The 21,701-nt window shown below is 36.7% G+C and overlaps 1 protein-coding gene across 2 annotated transcripts in view; it reads right to left on the bottom strand.

Moving 5' to 3' along the window:
• Positions 1-817: 817 nt before the first annotated feature.
• PLA2G4A (phospholipase A2 group IVA) overlaps positions 818-21,701 on the bottom strand; it is a 78,373-nt gene continuing 57,489 nt past the window's right edge. For both annotated transcript variants that reach the window (XM_081948796.1, XM_081948797.1), the window contains exons 14-18: positions 21,140-21,382; positions 12,371-12,555; positions 8,494-8,689; positions 7,005-7,162; positions 818-1,259 (exon numbers count right to left, since the gene is read on the bottom strand). In XM_081948796.1, the coding sequence (XP_081804922.1) occupies positions 1,131-1,259; positions 7,005-7,162; positions 8,494-8,689; positions 12,371-12,555; positions 21,140-21,382 (911 nt within the window). In that variant the 3' untranslated portion in view covers positions 818-1,130. The remainder of the gene's footprint in view (positions 1,260-7,004; positions 7,163-8,493; positions 8,690-12,370; positions 12,556-21,139; positions 21,383-21,701) is intronic.

Raw genomic sequence — 21,701 nt, 5'->3', positions numbered from 1 at the left:
TGGATCAGGTTATGCTAAAAAAAAAGTATTCCCCATTGTGATTTAGAATTATGCACAAATTGCAACAATGACAGATGGTTTGCATGGGACAGGAGTGTGATGGAAGGGGAAAGGAATCTATAATGTTTTTTAAAAATTAAAAAAAAAACAAGTGGTTTGCAAAAAACGTTTATGCAGAATGGTTTCCTATATGTTTATGGCTCAATTGGCAATACAAATAATTGTGAATATGTCTCTAACTGTGAAAGGAAGCTACTCTTTGTTTTAATAGTTTAAGTCCCTTTATAGAATGTACAACTTTACTTAAAAGGAAACAAACATTTTTTAAAAAAAACAATGTCCCTGTCCTTTAAGTAAATTAAACTAAATCAAGAGTCTACTATGTTCAACTATACAAATATTCAACAAAACAAAACAAAGCAATGTTATTATCCACCTCATTTGTGTTTGATGCTGTTAAATGAATGGATGGTGGAGATGGGTTTAGATTTTTAACACTCATTTCACAGTGATGCAAACATTTTTACATAATTGCCTGGGAAGAGTATAGTTTCACGAAACAGTTTACTTAGAATACAGCATTCATACCACCACAGATTATTCACATAAAAAATGAGAGTACTGTATTATTAAAATAATGGTTCCTCAACTCAGCCTCCAATTACCTAAGATTACTGTACAACTTCCAACATGTTAAATAAATCAATATATTTGGGGAAACCCTTGCTGGGGAGAAGTGTTTTAAAGGAATGAGGAGAAATGTGCAAGAATAACTGGGTCAGAAGATTTATATGATCTGAAGAAAAACCAGTTGAACCATTTTTTAAATTTTACTTTATTTTAACATTATCTACTATGATGTTTATGAATTCTAATGTAGTAAGTATTTTACTTTGTCCTTTTTCTCCTTTTTCCTTTATGTCTTATTTTGGAATTTATACTGTATGTGTTATTTGGTTTCTAGCTGTAAATAAACCTGCTATCATTTTCATCGTCATCATCATCATCAGGGATGCAATTGTATTCCTTTATTTTGTATTGATTCGCTTCCAGAGGATTCTTTTCTGCATATAGTCTATTTGATCAATGCAACAATCCTTGGCTCTAAGTAGCAAAACTCGTACTGATCCTTATGTATGGTTATTGCTTTTAGCTTTGTTGAAGTATCTCCTTGCTTCAACATTGCTGAGTGACACAGAACAGCGTGATGGGTTCTGCCTTCTATACTCAATACTGTCTGTTATCACGTCTTTGATTACCTGCGAAGAAAGAAGCAAAAATAGCATCAAAACTGTACGTGGTGAAAGTAGAATACCCAGCATTGGGTATTCTGTTGTCTATTTATACAAGCATCGGTCTCAAACAAAGGATATCATGTTGTTCTGTTTTCCTTTTTTTTTCACAAGATAAAGCCTTTAAAAAGTATCTAAATTTTCTATCATATATGCTCTGCCTGTTTACAGAGGAATATGTTCCATTAATCTCAGTGGAACCATCCTCTAAAGACATACAGTGTTTCCCTGAAAATAAGATCGCGTCTTATATTAATTTTTTGCTCCAAAAGATGCATTAGGACTTAATTTCTACTTACGTCTTATTTTTCAGGAAACACAGTACTAAATTGTCTGGCTGGCTGATGATCTTAACTGGGACTTATTTTGGGGTAGGGCTTTTATTATAAGCATCCTGAAAAATCCTGCTAGGGCTTATTTTCTGGTTGGGTCTTATTTTTGGTGAAACACAGTATCTATCAAGATTTGCACTGCATAATTTTTACACTAAATGAACAAAAGATCAATTCAATTAAAGAAATAATTTCTGATGGAAATATAATGATCCAGTTCGCTTTGTGCATATTTGTTTATACACACATACATTTCCCATACATGTATTATAGCACATGAATAATTCAAAGTCCCTTTTTGAGTGTTTGAATGTGAAACACTAGAGAGACTCAAAGAGTTTATGCACACATCCCAAGCCTGCCTATCTATCATCTATCTATCTATCTATCTATCTATCTATCTATCTATCTATCTATCTATCTATCTATCTATCATCTATCTATCTATCATCTATCTATCTATCTATCTATCTATCTATCTATCTATCTATCATCTATCTATCTATCATCTATCATCTATCTATCATCTATCTATCTATCTATCTATCTATCTATCTATCTATCTATCTATCTATCTATCTATAAATTGCTGCAATCTTCTTCTTTCTGAAATAAAAAAGAGAAAGGCACTTTCTAATATATACTATGGTACCATTCTCCAGAAAGATGACAGATTCTAGCCATGTTCCAAAGTTAATAGCACAATTTCATAAGTGCATAAACGCAGCAGCGGCAAAAAAAACTTTAACATATCTTTAATGCAAGTGAGGGCTGGACTTATTTCCCCAAGGTATGGATAAGATAATATGTGCACTGATCTTGTATATCCTTTGGGGGCATGTTTCCTTTCTTTCAGACATTATGTGCATAGTTTAACTTCTGGGACTCCATTTTCAGTTAGAATTACTTATGGCTGAACTAAGGAGATTATATGAAAGGTGAATGTATGCAATAGTGAAGACTTTGATGAAAATATTATCATGAACAATTGTGACGTATGATTTAATAATTTATGCTTTTTATTTTAATTTTTACAGTGTGGGTTTTTTTAATGGAGAATGAAATTTAACCGCTAGATGGCATCTTTTAATCATAATATACCCAACAGTTCCTACTTTTACAAGAAAAGTAATGTTAGTAATTACTAAACTGTCTAGACAAAAAAAAAAAACCACTTCAACTCTATTTTACATATAAAGACTGTGGTTTTGTCCAGGAGCACAACTATAAACTAAGTTTCCCAGCTTCTCCATCTAATCATTCCTCAATTTTTCAGTTTTGTGTGAAAGAGACCTTCAAATCAATTTCTATCACTCAGAGTCACCTGAAACCATGAGATGGGCAGTATATACATTTAATTAACAAATAGATAAAATTCCATTGTATTGAACATGCATCAACATCCATATGTAGAATTTCTATGGGGAAGGAAGGATGGGTTACAAAATGTTAAATGTAACAAAACTGTCATTGTCTATGCAAATGGAAATCATGTGCCTTCCTTTTTCTCTTCAATGAAACATTAGCAAATTTGCTATTTTTCCATAAACAAAGTTATGTCTGCATTCTGTAGAAGTAGTTCACCATGCAATTTTGCCCAATATGCGTTAATTAGAAGCTCTACTTATCATTAAAGCATAACAGGTAAATTCATGGCCAGAACTGACCAAAATATGAAAGTAGCCTACTACTTCTAAGGGTTTGGTTCATATCTTAAGCCTACAAAATGGATTTTTGAAATTAAAGCAATAACGAGAAAGTAAGGTTAGAGTTAGAGCAAGGAAAAACAAGGTGGTTTTATAACTCTACAAATGAAACCTCATCTGAATGGATTAAGGTAGGGAAAGAACCTAAGAGGAATAGTTGAGAGATACAGGCACCACAGATATTTGAATATTTATGTTTGCCTATGTAAACAAAATACAATGAAGTCACAATCAAATGATATAAATTATGCAAATTGTTTATTTGCATGATGGCATCATTAAGCAAATAGCAGAAAGTTGATGTGCTGCCTGAGAAGTCCATTGCATCAAGATCTAGTAAAAGGAGCCTTAAGTTACATTTGGTATAGTGAATAACTTTAGAATGTAATCTAAAAATAATATTTTGATACATGCTTGACCATAGCTTCTAGAGCAAATAAGATAGGAAAAGCACACTGGGCATGATTTTGGAATTTTCTCCAATCCTTAAACAGCAACTCCACCATGAATTGCATTACCATATGGGAGGGGATGAGTGGAGCATAGGCATTGCATTCCAAAATTGTTGCCAACTACTCCTCCCATAGGCAACTGGATTTTCTTGTTTTTCTTTGAAGACATTTTGCTTCTCATCCAAGAAGATAGATACAATATCATCTATCTCCAGTTCATAACACCTTCCTTTCAGCAGTTCCAAGGAGGCTCCACACCCATTTGCATTAGTCAGGTGGCCCTGAGGACACAGATAAACCTCCAGGCGGCCTCAAAAATTCTCTAAAATAGTGCAAATGACCAACTGTGTGCAAGGAGTATAAATCCTTCCCCACCATCCAGTCAGAGCTGAATAAGCTTCTTGGATGGGAAGCAAAATGCCTTTAAAGAAAAACAAGAAAGTCCAGTTGCTTCTTGAAAAAACACCTTTGGGACAAATATGACCGGGATGACTGACAAAAGATACTCTGCCCATAGGAATGCTTAGGGAAATTGCTTTCAGCCTCAAGAGAAATCCAGGCCCAGGAGGAAGCTCACTACTCCCTCTTTCTGTCCTTCGGCTCATTACAGAAAACCATCAAGGCAGAAAACCATATTTTTATTTTTAATGTTGCCTTTTTATATTTGTGTTGTATTTGTGCTGATAAATAAATATTTGGCTCTCATCAGCTAGCCATACCCTTACTGGGATTTGAACCTGCGCTGTATTACATATTAGGCAGGAGTCTTAGCCACTTAGCCAATCCCAGTAAGGGTATCGCTAGCTGATGAGAGCTAAATAGCTTGAAATGGATCTATACTAGTCTCCCTTTATTTATTTATCAGCACAAATACAACACAAATATAAAAATGCAACATTAAAAAAATATATGGTTTGCTGCCTGGATGGTTTTCTGTAATGAGCCGAAGGACAGAAAGAGGGAGTAGTGAGCTTCCTCCCATATTTGGGCATACCAGGGGTTGTAACACAAATACATACCCATTTCCCTGGCTTAGCTGATAAGGACGAGAGCCTGTGGCTTAGTGGCTAAGACTCCTGCCTAATATGTAATACAGCCCAGGTTCAAATCCCAGTAAGGGTATGTCTAGCTGATGAGAGCTAAATAGCTTGAAATGGATCTATACTAGTCTCCCTTTATTTATTTATCAGCACAAATACAACACAAATATAAAAATGCAACATTAAAAAAAATGGTTTTCTGCCTGGATGGTTTTCTGTAATGAGCCGAAGGACAGAAAGAGGGAGTAGTGAGCTTCCTCCCATATTTGGGCATACCAGGGATTGTAACACAAATACATACCTATTTCCCTGGCTTAGCTGATAAGGACGAGAGCCTGTGGCTTAGTGGCTAAGACTCCTGCCTAATATGTATTACAGCCCAGGTTCAAATCCCAGTAAGGGTATGGCTAGCTGATGAGAGCTAAATAGCTTGAAATGGATCTATACTAGTCTCCCTTTATTTATTTATCAGCACAAATACAACATGTATGTATGTATGTATGTATGTATGTATGTATGTATGTATGTGTGTTACAACCCCTGGTATGCCCAAATATGGGAGGGAACTCACTACTCCCCCTTTCTGTCTATCGGCTCACTGCAGGAGACCATCCAGGCAGCAAACCATATTTTTAATGTTGCCTTTTTATATTTGTGTTGTATTTGTGCTGATAAATAAATAAAGGGAGACTAGTATAGATCTATTTCAAGCTATTTAGTTCTCATCAGCTAGCCATACCCTTACTGGGATCCGAACCTGGGCTGTATTACATATTAGGCAGATATATTAGCCACCATTTATCAGCACAAATACAACACCAATATAAAAAGGCAACATTAAAAATATGGTTTTCTGCCTGGATGGTCTCCTTCAGTGAGCCAATAGACAGAAAGGGGGAGTAGTGAGTTCCCTCCCATATTTGGGCATAGCAGGGGTTGTAACACAAATACATACCTATTTACCTGGCTCAGCTGATAAGGAGGAGAGCCTGTGGCTCAGTGGCTAATACATCTGCCTAATATGTAATACAGCCCAGGTTCGAATCCCAGTAAGGGTATGGCTAGCTGATGAGAGCTAAATAGCTTGAAATAGATCTATACTTTATTTATTTATCAGCACAAATACAACATACACACACACACACACACATATACTCTGTGTGTGTGTGTGTGTGTGTATGTGTGTGTGTGTATGTATGTATGTATGTATCTCACACATACTGTGTGTGTGTGTGTGTGTGTGTGTATATATATATATATATAAAGTATAGATCTATTTAAAGCAACAAAGCCAACATTCCCCACCCACCCACCTATATTTATAGAAAAACGGCAGCTCCGATCACGCTTTGCTCGCACAAGCACGAAGCCAAAGGCACCAGCTTGAAGATGACAAGTGTGACCTCGTCGAAACGTCGCCAAGATACTGTCAATCTTACACGGGAAAACACCCAAATACGCCAAGACCTGTGTGTGTGTGTCTGCACTATGCGCTCACTGAATAAAAGAACTGTTATTTAGATGCAGAAATCATTTCTGTCTACTCATCTACTTTTCCAAACTGCTGAAGAAATAATAGGTATAACTCTCTGCAGGATAAGAATCAATGGAACTCCAAAGCAGAAAGCACTTCAAAGCAGCAACAGGAATCTTGGTTCGTTTCCCAAGCTTTGTTTGCAGAACTCAAGGCAGGAAGAATGGACAATATTAACATATTCTTCCTTATCTCTCATAATTGAGGAAATTATTACTTTTGCCCAATAAACCCATGGTTCTGGCATTGCCCAACAGCTTCATTGACCATTTATTGTATTGTAATTTGTCCATATTTAATAATTTTCTTTTCCCATCCCTTGCTCTTCAAATGATAACATGGAAATAACATGGAAACTGAGTGGGTTTTTTTTCTGAGTGGGCTTTTTTTCTGCTATTCAAAATTGGACCCATTATATACAAGTAAGCTATAGCAGCAGGATCACTACAAGGCCATTGGCTGTGTTATTTAACACATACATTTTTATTTTATGTTATCTGGGTCCGTTTTCTTTCTGGTTTTGAAAGTGAAAGGGAATTATCTAGAAATTAATAATAATTATCAAGATAGAAGAACACTTAAATGGTAGATATACGAGTCACTGAATTCAACAGAGCATTTAAAAATTCTCTTGTATATTATACATACATCTAAGTTGTTAAGGGTATTGAACTCCATCAGATCGTGCAACCTGTTGAAAGCCTCATGTGAATACTGGAAATTGAAGGTGGAGAATGGTGAGTCAGGATCATCAAAAATATCAAAGTCAGCAAAATCTTTGTCTTCTTGAGTTTCTCTTGGAACACCTATAATTAGAGAGCGAAGTAGGAAGTACCTTAAGACCAAATAATTCAGCAGGTGGGTATAGAATGCATGCAATTGAATGTTTAATAACTGTAAATTTCCCTTGTAAGCTCCTCCTCCTTCTTTCAGTCTTTAAATTCCTAGGCACACTGAAAATGCTACCTAGAATAAGCAACAGTTTCAGCAAAGTCAGTGAAACATTAGTGAATCTTACTGAACCCTTGATACTGTCTGAAATGGAATTTTGGCTTATTGGTTTCAGAATCTTATAAGACGTCATACACATTTGCTCCAAAGATCATAAAGAGATTGAATGAAATAATAACTGAAAATATAAAAAAAGAATATAAAAAGAATATAAAAAAAATATCTTAGAAAGTAAAGAAAATCCATTTAAAATATAATATATTAATCCAGAATCAGTTGCCTGTAGATTTTAAATTCTGGTGTACAAAGTTTGACAAAGTTGGCATAGACTATACAAGCTATATGAAAAACTGACCAATATTTTTATGGCTGGATACCATATAGGTAGTCCTTGTCTTACAACCATTTATTTAGTGACTGTTTGGTTTTCACACTGAGAAATGTTGCAGCATCCCCGTGATCACGTGATCAAAATTCGGGGGCTTGACAGTTGGTATGAATTTATGACAGTTGCAGTATCCTGGGGTCATGTCATCATCTTTTGTAACCTCTCCAGCTGGCTTCCGACAAGCAAAGTCAATGGGGGAAACCAGACTAACTTAACAACTGCATTTCCATTGCAGTAATTTAACAAACTCTGGCAGAAAACTTAACAACTCACTTGCTTTGCAAAGGAAAATTTGGGCTCAATTATGGTTTTAAGTAGAGGACTACCTGTACAAAATTTGGAATGTGTGTGAAAACCAAAGATAATTGGTTTCGTAGTAACATAATGCCATAAGTGATTGGACTTTTTTTTTGTACAGTTTTTTCCTATTGTCTTAAGATTCTTGAGAAGGCAGGATTATTCTTAAGCTGTTCTTCAAACAGACAAGAAATCCAAATCTAGAGTACAATTGCATTGTTGGCAAAAATGTGACTTTATTTACATTACATTGCCCATCTGATCTAAATAAATTGATAAGCTAAGATATAATTTCTTATATTTGAAATTCATTGTCCATTGTGTCCATTCCTACCTCCCTTTCCCTGTAGTGTCCAAAAGAAAAGACAGGAAAAAAAGAGTAAATTTAGTGTTAAAAAATAAAATAAAAGAGCATAAAACTATACAGAGCAAGGCTTATCTTTACAAAGAACTGATTGTCAGATTTATTTTTTGTGGTAATGATGCTTTTCTGGCACTAACCTGGTGCTTTGTAATTTCTGAAGTTGATATTGGCCAAAACAAAATGTATAATCGTCGGACAATCTATTTCAGATGCAGGATTTTTGGGTTTGAAGACATAACACTCTTTTAAACCTTCACGATCAAACACATTTGGGTCTATTTTCGGGAAAGGAAGGTTGTTCATTTTGGCCCATTTTTCAGCAAGTAAAATTTCCTGGAAAGAAAGGCATATTTTTTGAAGACACATGCATCATATAAAGGAACACAAGAAAGGAACAAACTGATACAATCATGCATAATTGAGAGAAAAGAGGATAGTCTTCTATTCCTCTGACTGAACACTGGAAGGATGCACATCACAACCATCCTCCACCATTCATTTAGAACTGAAGAAGCTTCTTGAAGGAGAAGCGAAACGTCTTTTAAGAAAAACAAAGTCCAGTTGCCTTTTGAAAAAGTCCCTTCAAGCCAACCGTGACTCAGATGACTGAGAGTCTCCATAAACACAGTCTTCTATTATTTTATTATTTATTTTTTAAAAAAATATTAATTAAATTTATTTGCCACCCATCTGGTTTTGAAGTGACTCTGGGCGGCTTACAACATAAAAACATTAAAATCATAAGTAAATATTCCTAACCCAATAAAATGACAAAACAAAGTAAAAATTTCGTTGCAAAATAATGGTTCAGATTTCACATTGCACTAAGTACAGTGCACTAAGTGATAATGTGTAATCCTTTCCATGGTTCAGATTTCACATTGTACTAAGTACAATGCACTAAGTGATAATGTGTAATCCTTTCCATCACATGGATTTCTCAGCTGGGCAAAATGTACAAGAACGCATACTACAACCACATTATTCTATCCAGAGGACAAACAATTGCTTTAGTTCTGTTTTTGGAAACTGGAAATCACATTCTGCACCCTTTCTCATTCAAAACAAAGCTACCCTGCACATGCAATTGCAGATTACAAAACCTATTCCCATATCTACAAAACCACACAGAAAAGATAGCATGAATAGCCACAATGGATAGATAAAGTTCATAAAAATGGCAAAGCTGATCAAATTCGTCAGGCAAAAATGATAAAGACTCTTTTTAAAGACGTTCATAGAAGGAAGTGTGGAAGTCAAAATTCTGTATTTTCTTTCTTTACAGTGCTTTTCTTTTTTATTTCCTTTTTTTTCTTTTTCTTATTCTACTGTTTCGTTTTTATATCTTTATTGCATTGTAAAATTCTAATTGAAACATATTTTAGAGAAACAGAACAAACAGCATGAAAAGACATTTTGTTAACAACAATTTTCATATTCTATCTGTAGACTTCCTGTTTTTAGGAGCTTATGGTAATTACTCACTATAGAAAAGCTGGAATTCAAAATAACATCAACTCTTGCAGCTTGGCAATAACATAATTTCCTTCAATTAGTATGCCAAAGGAAAGATGTAAAAGCCAAAATTAAGTAACTGTCATCTTTCACGAATATAATTGTGAAGACTAGTGTTTAATTTTAAAGATAATGATGAAGAGACAGTCATTGTTTTTATTTCTATTACTTTTTTGAGCTTCTAGTGATTCTTCCCCTTTCATAGGAAAATTATCAGAAATATAGCTCATATGTGATACTTCTATGTTTGAATCAAATATAGCCATTTCTGTTCAATACTGATTAAACATGTACATCACACCAATCTTTTGTTGTGAAGAGGCATGATGAGTGTAAAATACCATAAAAATTGTAGCTTTCTCTTGATTTCAATATACTTTTCCTCTGGTGAAGGAAATACCCTATTTCCTGCCATAATGATATCACTTATCTTTGCTTCAGTTAAGAGAACATTAAATAGGGAAAATGCATTAAAAATGTAATCTTATTTATTCATTTGACCCTCATTTAATTATTTGTACTTTGAAAAACAGAGTTGGAGAAACAACTCTGTGTAAGATGCTCTGCCTCAGAACACGACAATCTCATACTTCTTTTTTATTAGTAGAAAATCATGACTGCTTAAATGTTTTATTTGTTAATAAAATATGATCAATGAATAGCAGGTATAATGATTTCTTTCTTTGTCCTCTTTCTTATATTACCGTGTTTCCCCAAAAATAAGCCCTTGGCCTTATTTTCGGGGAGGTCTTATTATTTTTGAGGTGCAGGAGGCGGCAAGCATGGTCACCTAATGGCTGCTGCTGTGGTGCAGTATTTTTGGGCTTATTTTAGCACATGCACTCAAAAGCCCGATTAGGCTTATTATCCGGAGAGATCTTATTTAGGGGAAACAGCGTAGTAAAAATTAAAATGCCAATATCTGGTCGGCAGCTGAATCTCTTAATACACTCTGTGGAAACTGAAGAATATCAGATTCTAAATAATGGTCATGTGGTACAATATTGGATGGGCCTTCAACATCTGTTTGTGATTAGCTGTTAGATAATATAAATGTTAGGCTTTATTGCTTTTTAAGATCCTAGTAAATCGGCAGAATTGAGGTGGTACTCTTCAAACTGCAAGAATAATAGAGAGAATCCTATTTCTTTTTCCCTCTGTGTGGAAAATGTGGTGTCCATAAAGTTAGCAGGAAGAATAAAAGCATAATCCAAGCTTTCAAACAACAAAGTTTGGGAATGTTACTATTCAAAATCCCACATTCCACTTTCATCAGTATATTATTAAGTTGCCAGTAGCTTTTTGTGAGAAACACTACCCCATGAGTTTGGTATGGTTGCAATTATAAATGTAACATTTAATTGACTATAAAAGGGTGGAACTCTATAAAACAAGAGGGTCATAACATTTCCTGCGTCATAAAGGCAGTTCCTTTTAATGTTACAAATTATGCTGACACTTATGGCTCAATTTCTATTTTTTCCATGTTTCCCAAAAGCTATGACATTATTCTCAAGTGTCTATTGTATGATCAACGTGCCAAATATTTCCCCAAATGTATAATGTTATCAGTTTCTGATATTTTTCCTGGTAGTATTACAATGTCATATTTACAGCACAATAAATGAAACAAGAATTTACTTCTTTCAATGGGTCAAATAAGCCACAAGCATAATTGCATATTAAACAAAATCTCTGAATGGTACATTTCCCAAAGGGACATGGCATGAAATGGCCAGCTTTAGGCACAACCATTGTTTGAGATATTCTAGTTGGAGCAGATTCAAAGATGTTGAGTTTCAGTCCACCCACATTTTTCTCAGAGAGGAATAAATATGTAGGACAGATGAGGCCACAGCATAAAGCAGAGAAATCTGTTTTGTGTTTCACTCCTTTGGACTTATTCCACGGAGGGTGACTTGGCTAAGCTATCCTTGCAGTCATTCCACAGGAGAATAAAAGACTTGTGCTAGTGGAAGTTAGCTTCTCCCAAATGGCTAGAATAAATACTTTCCTGCACAAAAAATAACCCTCCAAATATTATCAAACCTCTTTAGCCATGGGTAGAATAGTATCTAGTCCTTAGAACAGATCTAGTTTCCAATCTACACTGTACCTAAATAACCATAGAAGAGTCTATTTAAAATGATTTTAGGTTGATTAGAAAATGCCCAATCAGAGGATGCTATCTCCTCCTCAATATTTACTATTCTCTTTCTTAAATGTAATATCACAAATATATAATAAAATTTATGTTCATTCTATTTATAACTGATCTACCTCTCCTTTTATCCCCTCCCTTCTATGAGGTAGGATTGAGCTGAACAAGGCTGACTACTTCAGGTTTATATAGCTCAATGGGAGCTCTAATATTGATGTTTCTTGAATCTGCTCCAACCTCTAAGCCACTACTCAGAACTTGTTGGAAGACTTACAAACTTAAAATCTAGAGTGATATATGTTGTCAATTCAAGTCCATAACTGCCCTAGGTTACTCACCTTAAAAGGAGGACTAGAATCACTGGGGCGAGCAGAAAAATCAAACGAGATAATAAGATCAACTCCTCGCTGTGGTCTTAAGATAAGTGGATATGGCAAATTAAAAGTAAGTCCACTGTCCACAACATGAATTTTTTTACTCTTTACATCCAGAGGTTCCAATATCCTATCAAATTCATTGGGATCTAGGAAAAGAGGTAATGATATCAAGGATTTATCCATTTTCCAAAAACAAATTCTCATGTTTCAAATTAAAAAATACTTGAAAGTTTTTCGTATGTGCAAGAAAGCTAAGAAATAGTGGGATCAGATGTGTACGTGTAAATTCCGAGAATTCTAAAATTGAATGCACAATTGAAACCAGAGAGTTTTGTTTTACATTTGATGGGCACACAAAATGATAAAAAAAAAACCATGAGATTCTTTTCTTACACATGGTAACAGCAGCAAGGCTTCTTTATATACAATAATGAAAGGATCCCCAAATATCAACAATGGAAAAATAAATGAAGTTTACTGGAGTTGGTGAAGATGATGAAACTGACTGTTTGGTTGAAAGAAAACACTTTATCTAGCTTTGTTTCTTCTTGGAAACCACATTTGGTCTTTTTCCTCGAAGCTGAAAGAAATTAAACTTTAATCTTGGGATCTGATGACTACAACTGTTTATAACCACAGAAGCTCTGTGCTATGGTTTTCTATAGTTCAAAGGGTCATTGTATTTCATGCTTGTACCAAAGAAAATCAGAACTTATTCTTTTCTATAGCATTTTCTCCTTCTTATATACACCCTTCCCCCACTGTTGCTTTTTCCCTTTTTCTCTTTGCAACGTTCTTTTTTGTGCTTTATTTTTTTTTAAATTCAGTAACATTTTGTGGAAAAAAAATAAAATACTTGAAAGTCTCACATATCTGGTTCAAATAAAAGCAAGCTATTATTTATACTGTTAGGGAACTACTGTAACTAGTTTCAGGATATTTACAGTGATAATAAGTCCAAGTGAAGATGTCAAAGTGGAGATGTGGAGAGGAGGGGTGAGGCATTGATTCACACATAACCCATATTATAGGTGAGTGGTATTATCCTTTAGTCTCTTGGGCTCACCACTCATCTCTACAGTGCATTTAGTGGTTAGACTGTTGAAAATACAAGCCATATCCATTGCGGACTTTGGAGACAGTCAATGTCTCTCAGACTAGACTACCTTATTGTGATTCATTGAAGAGTGGAAGTTGTTAGGGATGTAACCCTAGGCTTGGCTTGGCAATGTATATAAGCTATGATTACTTTACTGTTACTTTAAATGCTTAGGAGATATAATTGGTTTGTTACCTCAAGCAGCTATAACAGGGAGCCAGAATGGCTGTTAGCTCTCTCTGTTTTGTTAGATGCTGATCGTGGATACTGTTGATACTGCTCGTGAGTTACTGAGTCTTGCTACTGTTAGCTACTTTGTGTGTTAAACTGAGAATATTGATAACTGAATTACTGAACCGTGTATGACTTGGACTGTTAACCGGACTCTGAATACTTCGACATTTCTACTATATTTTTATACTATTCAGTGTCTCTGTATGCTGGTTTGTGCGTGTTCTTCCATATCACTCTCATTACGCTTCTCTGCATACCCGCTCTCCTAACGGGGAGCTTAATTACTCAACAGAAGGGAAGGAAAAAAGGAAAAGAAAGAAAACTGCATCTTTTTTGAGTTCATGGGCAAAGGTGGATGGGGTATAAAAGCAGTGGATTGCATGATTTGTGCCTGCAGCAATGGAGAAGAGACAATCTCAGTCAGTTATACATTCTCTTCAAATGTGACATATCTAAATTATGGAACATAGATTAGCACGAGAAGGAAAATGTGTGTGAAAAACAATGTAGCTGCATGAAGCAACCATTTTAATGCTATTATTATTATTAAAAAAGGAAAGCCATTCGCCCCCCAAAAAAGAAATAGTGGGATAGCAAAAACCATTTTGCCTGTTTAAAGCACTGAATGGTATAAGGCATGGCATAATAATCCAGTGGAATTACCCAATGTTTATTCGGGATAGGGCACATCCTTAATATTAGCAAAATAAAACCTTAATGGATTGGCCATTAACCAAGCACTAATCCCTAGTTCTTCCATAATGCTCCACTTTGAAATGTTATTAATGGTATGGGTAACCACAGTTTTCTTTCTTGTGAGTATCTTGATTTGTTAACTGATGTTAAACCTAAATTTTCTAATTTAAAAGCAATGAAGAATTCCAATTTCATATAAGCCAGAAAATGAATTGTAAAGTGTCAGGAAAAGGAAGAAAGGACCACACACCTTTTTCTTCACTTGGATGCCAAAACCTTTTGTCCAAGTATGGGGTCAGGGGACATCTGTATTAAATGAAGTTTCTTATGGGCCATTCGCTAATGCTAGTTTTTTTCCCCCAAGATGAGGCAGACATAACCTCATCTTTCCACTCTATTGTTTCAATTACTTTTGTAGAGCTTTATTAGACCATGCAGAACGAAGTTTCATATGGATGGATAAATAAATCTAAGAACAAATGGGCATCTGGGTATCTTTTGTAAATACAAATTTGGCATGGAAAACCGGACATTTGGTTCAGATTATTCCAACCTTGTTCCATTTGTTATTTCCAGTTGCAGCTTTCATATGTACAAGCAGTTCATCTGAAATAATGCATTTTCTCTTCCAAGAATGAACTAAACCAAGAGTTCGTGAGAAACAGAGATGTTTCCTTTCCAGAAGTGCTTTTAAGGAAAGCCACAAAGTGTAGAAAGTACTTTTGTTTCACTTTGAGCCTGTGCTTGAATGAGAACTTATGAATGAATACAGGGTACAAAACCCTCTATTCATTTTCCACTGAAGAGAATTTGGAAAAAAAAACATCTATTTCAGCCACTTCTGAAAGTGCCCAGGACAGTTGGGAGGACAAAATGAAGAGAAAGTTGTTGTTATAGGCAACACCTTGAGTTCCTAGATTAAAACTAGACTTTAAATGTAAAACCATCTAAAAATAAAGTGCCAGTCCCCGTTTCTTCAAAACTCTGTGTATATACCAACATATAGAGATATAAAAAATAGACATTGTCATTAATGGAGTCCCTGCAGATTGCCAACTACAGGGGACGGTGCTTATCTCCATTTACGTTTCTGTGGTCATGTGGCCAGCATAGTGGTATGGAGCACTGTTACCTTCCCATTGAGGTGGTGCCTATTTATCTACTTGCATTTACAGGATTTCAAACTGCTGGGTTGGGAGGAGCTGGGGCAAGAACAGTTGTGCAGCACTCGGGTCTCAAACCTGGGATGTCGGCTTTCCAGATGACAAGCCCAGTGTTTTAATTGCTGAGCCACTGCATTGCCCACTCTCACCTAATCTAATATATATTGACATGCACACACCACTATAGAAGTTATAGGATACCTGATTTTCTCACAGAAGGAAACAGATAAATAACAAAAGATATTCTAGGCTTCCTTCCTTGAGAGCCTACACACTTATAAATCACTGGGAGTTGATGGCATCCACTTAAAGAGTTCTTGAAAAATTTCAAATGTGAAATTGTCAAGTCCTTGCTCCTCCCACCCCCCCAAATTTAACTGCTATTCAAATCCAGTGACGTGCGGTGATGTTTATGACTGGTGAGGCTGGTGACGTCATCAAACCGCGTGGTTGCTCATGACTGGTTAGACTGGTGACATCATCAAACCGCGTGGTTTCTCCGAACGCACGCGCGCAGCCCAGAGAAGTTTCTTTTCTCAGAAATGTCAGAAAGAGGCAGGCAGGCTGCCGCAGCTCCACTTAAAAAACATTTCTGAGAAGAGAAACTTCTCAGAAATATCAGAAAGAGGCAGGCAGGCTGCCGCAGCTCCACTTAAAAGACATTTCTGAGAAGAGAAACTTCTCCTTTCTCCTCCTTTCCCGCCCCCCCCCCCCGCCTCTAGCACTGACGTTGTTACCTAGGCATTTTTTGCATCTGGCGAGCCCACGATCCTTGCAAGGGGAATGGGAAAATGTGTGCAAGCGGCTCCTCAGCAGCGCACAGCCTCAGATTAGCGCAGCTGTGATCCCTTTCCCTGCACACATGGTTCCATTCCTCTCCTTCCTAAATCAACATGAAGGGGACCGCGGCTGCGCTGATTGAGGCTGGAGCTGAGGAGCCTCCTGCACACGTGGTCCCATTTTCCTTGCAAGGATCCCGGGCTCGCCCGAGGCAAAAAAAGGCGAGATCGGCATACTTGGGGCTGCTGCTGAGATGTCCAGGGAGGCTAAACCAAGCCGCGCGCCTCTCCCAGCCACTTTCACGGCTTCCCGGAGTAATTTTTTTTATTTTCATGATGAGAGCATTGAGGCTCCGCCTCCCCTGCCTCCCCTGACTGCAAGTCACTGTTCAAATCAGCTTCAGTTCTGAGGACTAGGAGATAGCCAGTATAACACCAATTAAGAAAACAAACAAACCAGGAAAATTTTTTACAAATTACAAACTGGCCAGCTTAACCAGGCAAAATGATAGAAATGCATTATGAAATGATAGAAATGCTTTATAAATACATTCTTAATACGAGAAAGAAAAAAATAATCAGATACATACAGTAATGCAAGAGAATTATAATGAAACTTGTTGAAAAACATTTGAAGGGGTTCAACAAAGATATAGCTTGTTGTATCAATTGTTGAGAGTTTTTTGAGGCTATCATTAGCCATGTGGCTGCAATGACCCTGTTGATATTAAATACTCGGTCTTCTAAAAAAAAAAACTTTAAATATGTTTCTCATAAAAAAACTCTTGAGTAAAATTGGGAAGAAGAAGCCCCATCATTTGGGAGACTGCAAAATGGTTAAAATAGAAATCAAAGAACAGAGATGAATGAACAGCTTTCTTAATGGGAGGTGGTATGGAATAAAATCCTGAATACTGAGATGTATGTGTGGCATGTAGAAACTAGACAGGTTTTTTTCCCCTTCTTATAAATAATTAGCAGCAGGGATCATCCAATGATCTCAGATGATTTAGAACAGACCTAAGAAGTAACTTCTTCATAGAATATATAGCTTTTTTTTAAATTTACTTATTTATTACCACAAAATGTGGTGATAGCAACCAATATGGGTGGATTTAAAAGGGAATTGGATAACTTATTAGAAGTTTTGCAAGAATATGAGCCTCGAAGACTCAAGTTAACTTGCAGCTTGGGGAAATAGATTTATTTATTGCTGAGATTTAGAGACTGACTCCCAGCAGCTTACATCAAATAAAAAGAATTAATAAGAAAATCCTTTGAATCCAGATAAACCCATTCTTTTTAATAAAAAAAGGAGTTGTAGAAATACAAGTATAGAAGAAAGACATTTCACTCCCTGCTTGTAAGTAGCCCTTGGTAGACTATTGTGAGAAACAACATGGTGGATTTAAAAACTTATGAGGAGTAAAAAGTAAAGATAAAGGTTTTTACTGTCCAGTTGTAACTGACCCTAAGGGGTGGTGTTCATCTCCGTTTCTCAATCAAGGCACCCAAAGTGGTACCTATTTATCTACTCGCATTTTCATGCTTTCAAACTGCTAGGTAGGCATGTTGGGTTGTGGGGAAGTCTGGTATTGAATCAGGGCTGTCAGCTTTCCAGCTGGCACGATCAACGTCTTTAACTGCTGAACCATTGCACCCCTTTGTTATGAGGAGATATTTAAAAGAAATATTTTTACTGAAAAACTTTTCAAAATGTATGCTATTTTAACCTTTAGATCGGATTTATAGTTCCATTTTGGCTGATATTCTTCCAAAGAAAAGACAATTTGAGGGCCAGGGGTTTATTTTAGAAAGCAAGAGTTCCAGGTATGAAAGGGATTGTACGAGAATATTCATAAACTAATCATCCAGATTACTTACTCTCCATTTATATTTGAACAATTTTACTACAAATAAATAAAGGAGAAAATTGGTGAACTGGAACCAAGTGTTTCTTATTATGCAACTTCCAGTAACTAGGAGGAGTAACTAAAGAAAATTTTGGAAGGTGCAGAAGGGGTCACAGTATATGGTAAGTTAAAGACATACCAGAAAAGTTCACATGTTGGGAGGCAAAAAATAATAATAATAATGGCAGATCCTGGTTAAAATGCCTAGATTGCTATATTCCATGTTACACAATGGAATGAATTATCCTATTCTTCACTCCTATTTATTCCTAACATATCCTATTTACCCAAGAATTGATAAAAGTTTATTTATTCAGTATCTGATCAGGAAAAGTTGTTAAGTTGTGTTACTGATTATGCTTCTGCTGGGCATCAAATGTAACAGTTTTTACTTCATGGAGATGGCAGTGGGGAATACTTAGTCTTTTATATATTCTTGTTATACTGTGTATACAATAAAAGAAATGTTTACTTAAATAATATGACAATTGATGGATTCAAAATGCTTCCTTCAATAGAAATAAGAATTTAACCTTCTAATCAAGGGACCCCCAGGGCCTTGCTTAAAGAGGGACTGCTAAGCAATATCCTGCCTTGGGCAGCGAGTTGGACTAGCAGACCTCCAGCCCTATATGATTCTATGATATACCTGGCGAAAGGTTTTGGAAGGGCATTTGCTGTTGATGAGAACAAATATCTCCATCTTGCATCAACTGAGTCTAAGATTACAACTATTCTTGGATGATCCTATATTCCATTCTGGCAAGCTGGAGATAACCTTCTCAAAGACTTGAATGAACTAAAATGATCCAGTTTGGCTGGATCCAAGGATGGCTTCTTAAGAAAGGGACACACCATTACCTCTTTCAGACCTGATGGAAATATCCCCTCTCACAGAGAGGTCTACATCACTACATACAGTACACCTACATGTTGCCTCTCTGGGGTCTTCACAACTAGGAAGGGCATGGATCAGCGGTGGGCTGCTCCCGGTTCGGCCTGGTTCGGCCGAACCAGTAGTGATGGTGGCGGGAAGCTCCACCCACCTGTCCAGATGCTTCTGCGCATGTGCAGAAGCGTTGCGCACGCGAACACAAGTCAACCAGTAGTAAACCGGTTAGCAACCCACCACTGGCATGGATCTAACATAAATGTAGCTGCACCTATAGCCCTAAGGACCCTGACTTCTACCATCACATATTTAAAATATTTATCCTTTTTTAATTAAAGCTCCTTTGGAAATTATATTAAAATATGGAATACATTTAATAATAGAAATGATGTAAAAACATGCAAATAAGAGTCAATTTCCAGAGGATATACTGCTGTTCCCACTGGGTTTGATTTTGATATAATGCCATTAATTAGAAGGATAACCTTATAAACGCATTCATGGGAATAGTCCTTCTCTACTCCCTGATTGTCCCTAATCATAATTTTCAAAGTTTGGACACAGCCAAAGTAATCTTCCAGCTTACTATTTGAATCCAACTCCTGACATCAGATTGTCAGGCTGTTTCTAATCACCAAACCCATGAATGACAAGATCAGGAAGTGTCAAAATTATGTTAATTGCCACAGCTTCCCAGAATGAGAATGCTGATCATGTTAACTGCCAACTGCCCCCACCCCACAAGACTAAAGCCAGATGTCTCTTAAGTGCCGAGAAAGGCAGGGAATAGAAGTGCTGGATTTAAACAGTGGCAGATACAAAAGAGGTCTGCACTATCCTATTGACAAAGGGCAGGCAATTGCTTAAAGTGGCTTCATTCCAAAACACGCGAGAGATTATTATCCAATGATGTGCCAAGTGTCTGCTCTGTTCCAACTAGTGTGCCTAAGAAGTGTTTTGACAAATTCAAGGGCAAAGAGGGTGTGCGATGGAGTGAGTGAAATTAGTTAGGTAAGGCCCAAGCTATGCACAACTCTTTAGGTCAGGGGTGTAAAACTTGATTTCATTGAGGGCTGCATCAGGGACTTGAATTTGATACCCCCATTTTAGGTATACAAATAGTCCTCGACTTACAACCAAAATTGGGATCAGAATAGTTAAGCAGTTGCTAAATGAGTTGTGCCTGATTTTACAACCTTTTTGCCACGGTTGTTAAGGGAGTCACTGCAGTTCAGTGCCTCACACGGTCATTAAGCAAATCTGACTTCCTCATTCGACGTTGCTTGTCAGACACAGGGAAGGTTGCAAAATGGCGATCACATGACCCCAGGAGGCTGCTGCAACCCTTGTAAATATATGCCATAGGCCAAGCACCTGAATATTGATGATGTGAGCGTGGGGAATGTTGTGATGATTGTAAATGGGAATACCGATTGTAAGTCACTTTTTTTCAGGGCTGCTGTAACTTCTAATGGTTGCTAATGGTTGTAAGTCAAACTACCTGTATTTGGAAGCAAATCTCAAAAAAAAAAAAAAAAAGATTGCTGTCAACACTGAAGCTGGCCTGACTGAGGCAATTTTGAGACTTCAGTACTGAAACACTGGAGAAGAGGGATAGGGAGGGGGGAATAGAGAAAACTGGGGTAGCTAAAACAAAATATTTTCTCTTGGGAACCAAGGACATTCCTGCAGGTGCTCAGAAGGAGGAGACTGGAGTCACCTAGCAATTGGACATCTTTCTGATTGGACCATGTGACGGAGGAGAAAAACACGAGATCATTCACTATTCAGCCTGTGCCAATATGATATATCCAATAAACTTACTTTTTGAGGAAGTTGCCTGCCTCAGAGTTTTGCTTGCTGTGGGTATGTTACTTGGAACCCTGACATTTGCTTTACATTTCATTCTGTCTTAGTGACCAGAGAAACAGAATGAAGAAACATGGATTTTCACCTGTTACCGCCGTATCCATTTCATCATCCTCCACTGATTCCTGAGTACTGACCCCAACGAAAGGGGAAAACGGATAGCAAGTATTGAGATTCAAACCCAACATGAAATTGTGGACTTTGCCAGCCCGGCCCTCTCGGGTGTTGAAAAGGGTGCTGTCGCCTACCAGTGCCATAAACATCCTCTGAACCCAGCTTTCCTGGCTGCTTTGTTCGTGAGATTTTTCAGCATGGGGGTTTTCTGAGCCTGTTTGAGAAGGTTAAAAAAAAGGCATCAGCAATGAAATCTAGCACACTAATGAACTATTCTCTGGCAAGCAGGTAACAATGAAGTCAGTACTTAAACATTAAGCAGCACATCACTGTTCCTACATGAACTTACTACCTGTGCTCAGAGAAGTTAAATTGTGTCTCATCACTGGTCTGCAATGTGGCAATACTAACATTTATTTGTTTGTTTGTTTGCTGCCCAACTCTTAGTTCAGGCCTATATTGCAGATTGTTTTAAGTATTACAAGATGATAACATATGCTTTCAATATCAACGTAAAATATAAATTACAAGGT

This window comes from Natrix helvetica (assembly GCF_964273705.1).
Source record: "Natrix helvetica genome assembly, chromosome: 3".
Taxonomy (NCBI): Eukaryota; Metazoa; Chordata; class Lepidosauria; order Squamata; family Natricidae; genus Natrix; species Natrix helvetica.
The sequence above is the reverse complement of the archived record's forward strand: the minus strand, read 5'-3'. Positions and strand labels throughout refer to the sequence as shown.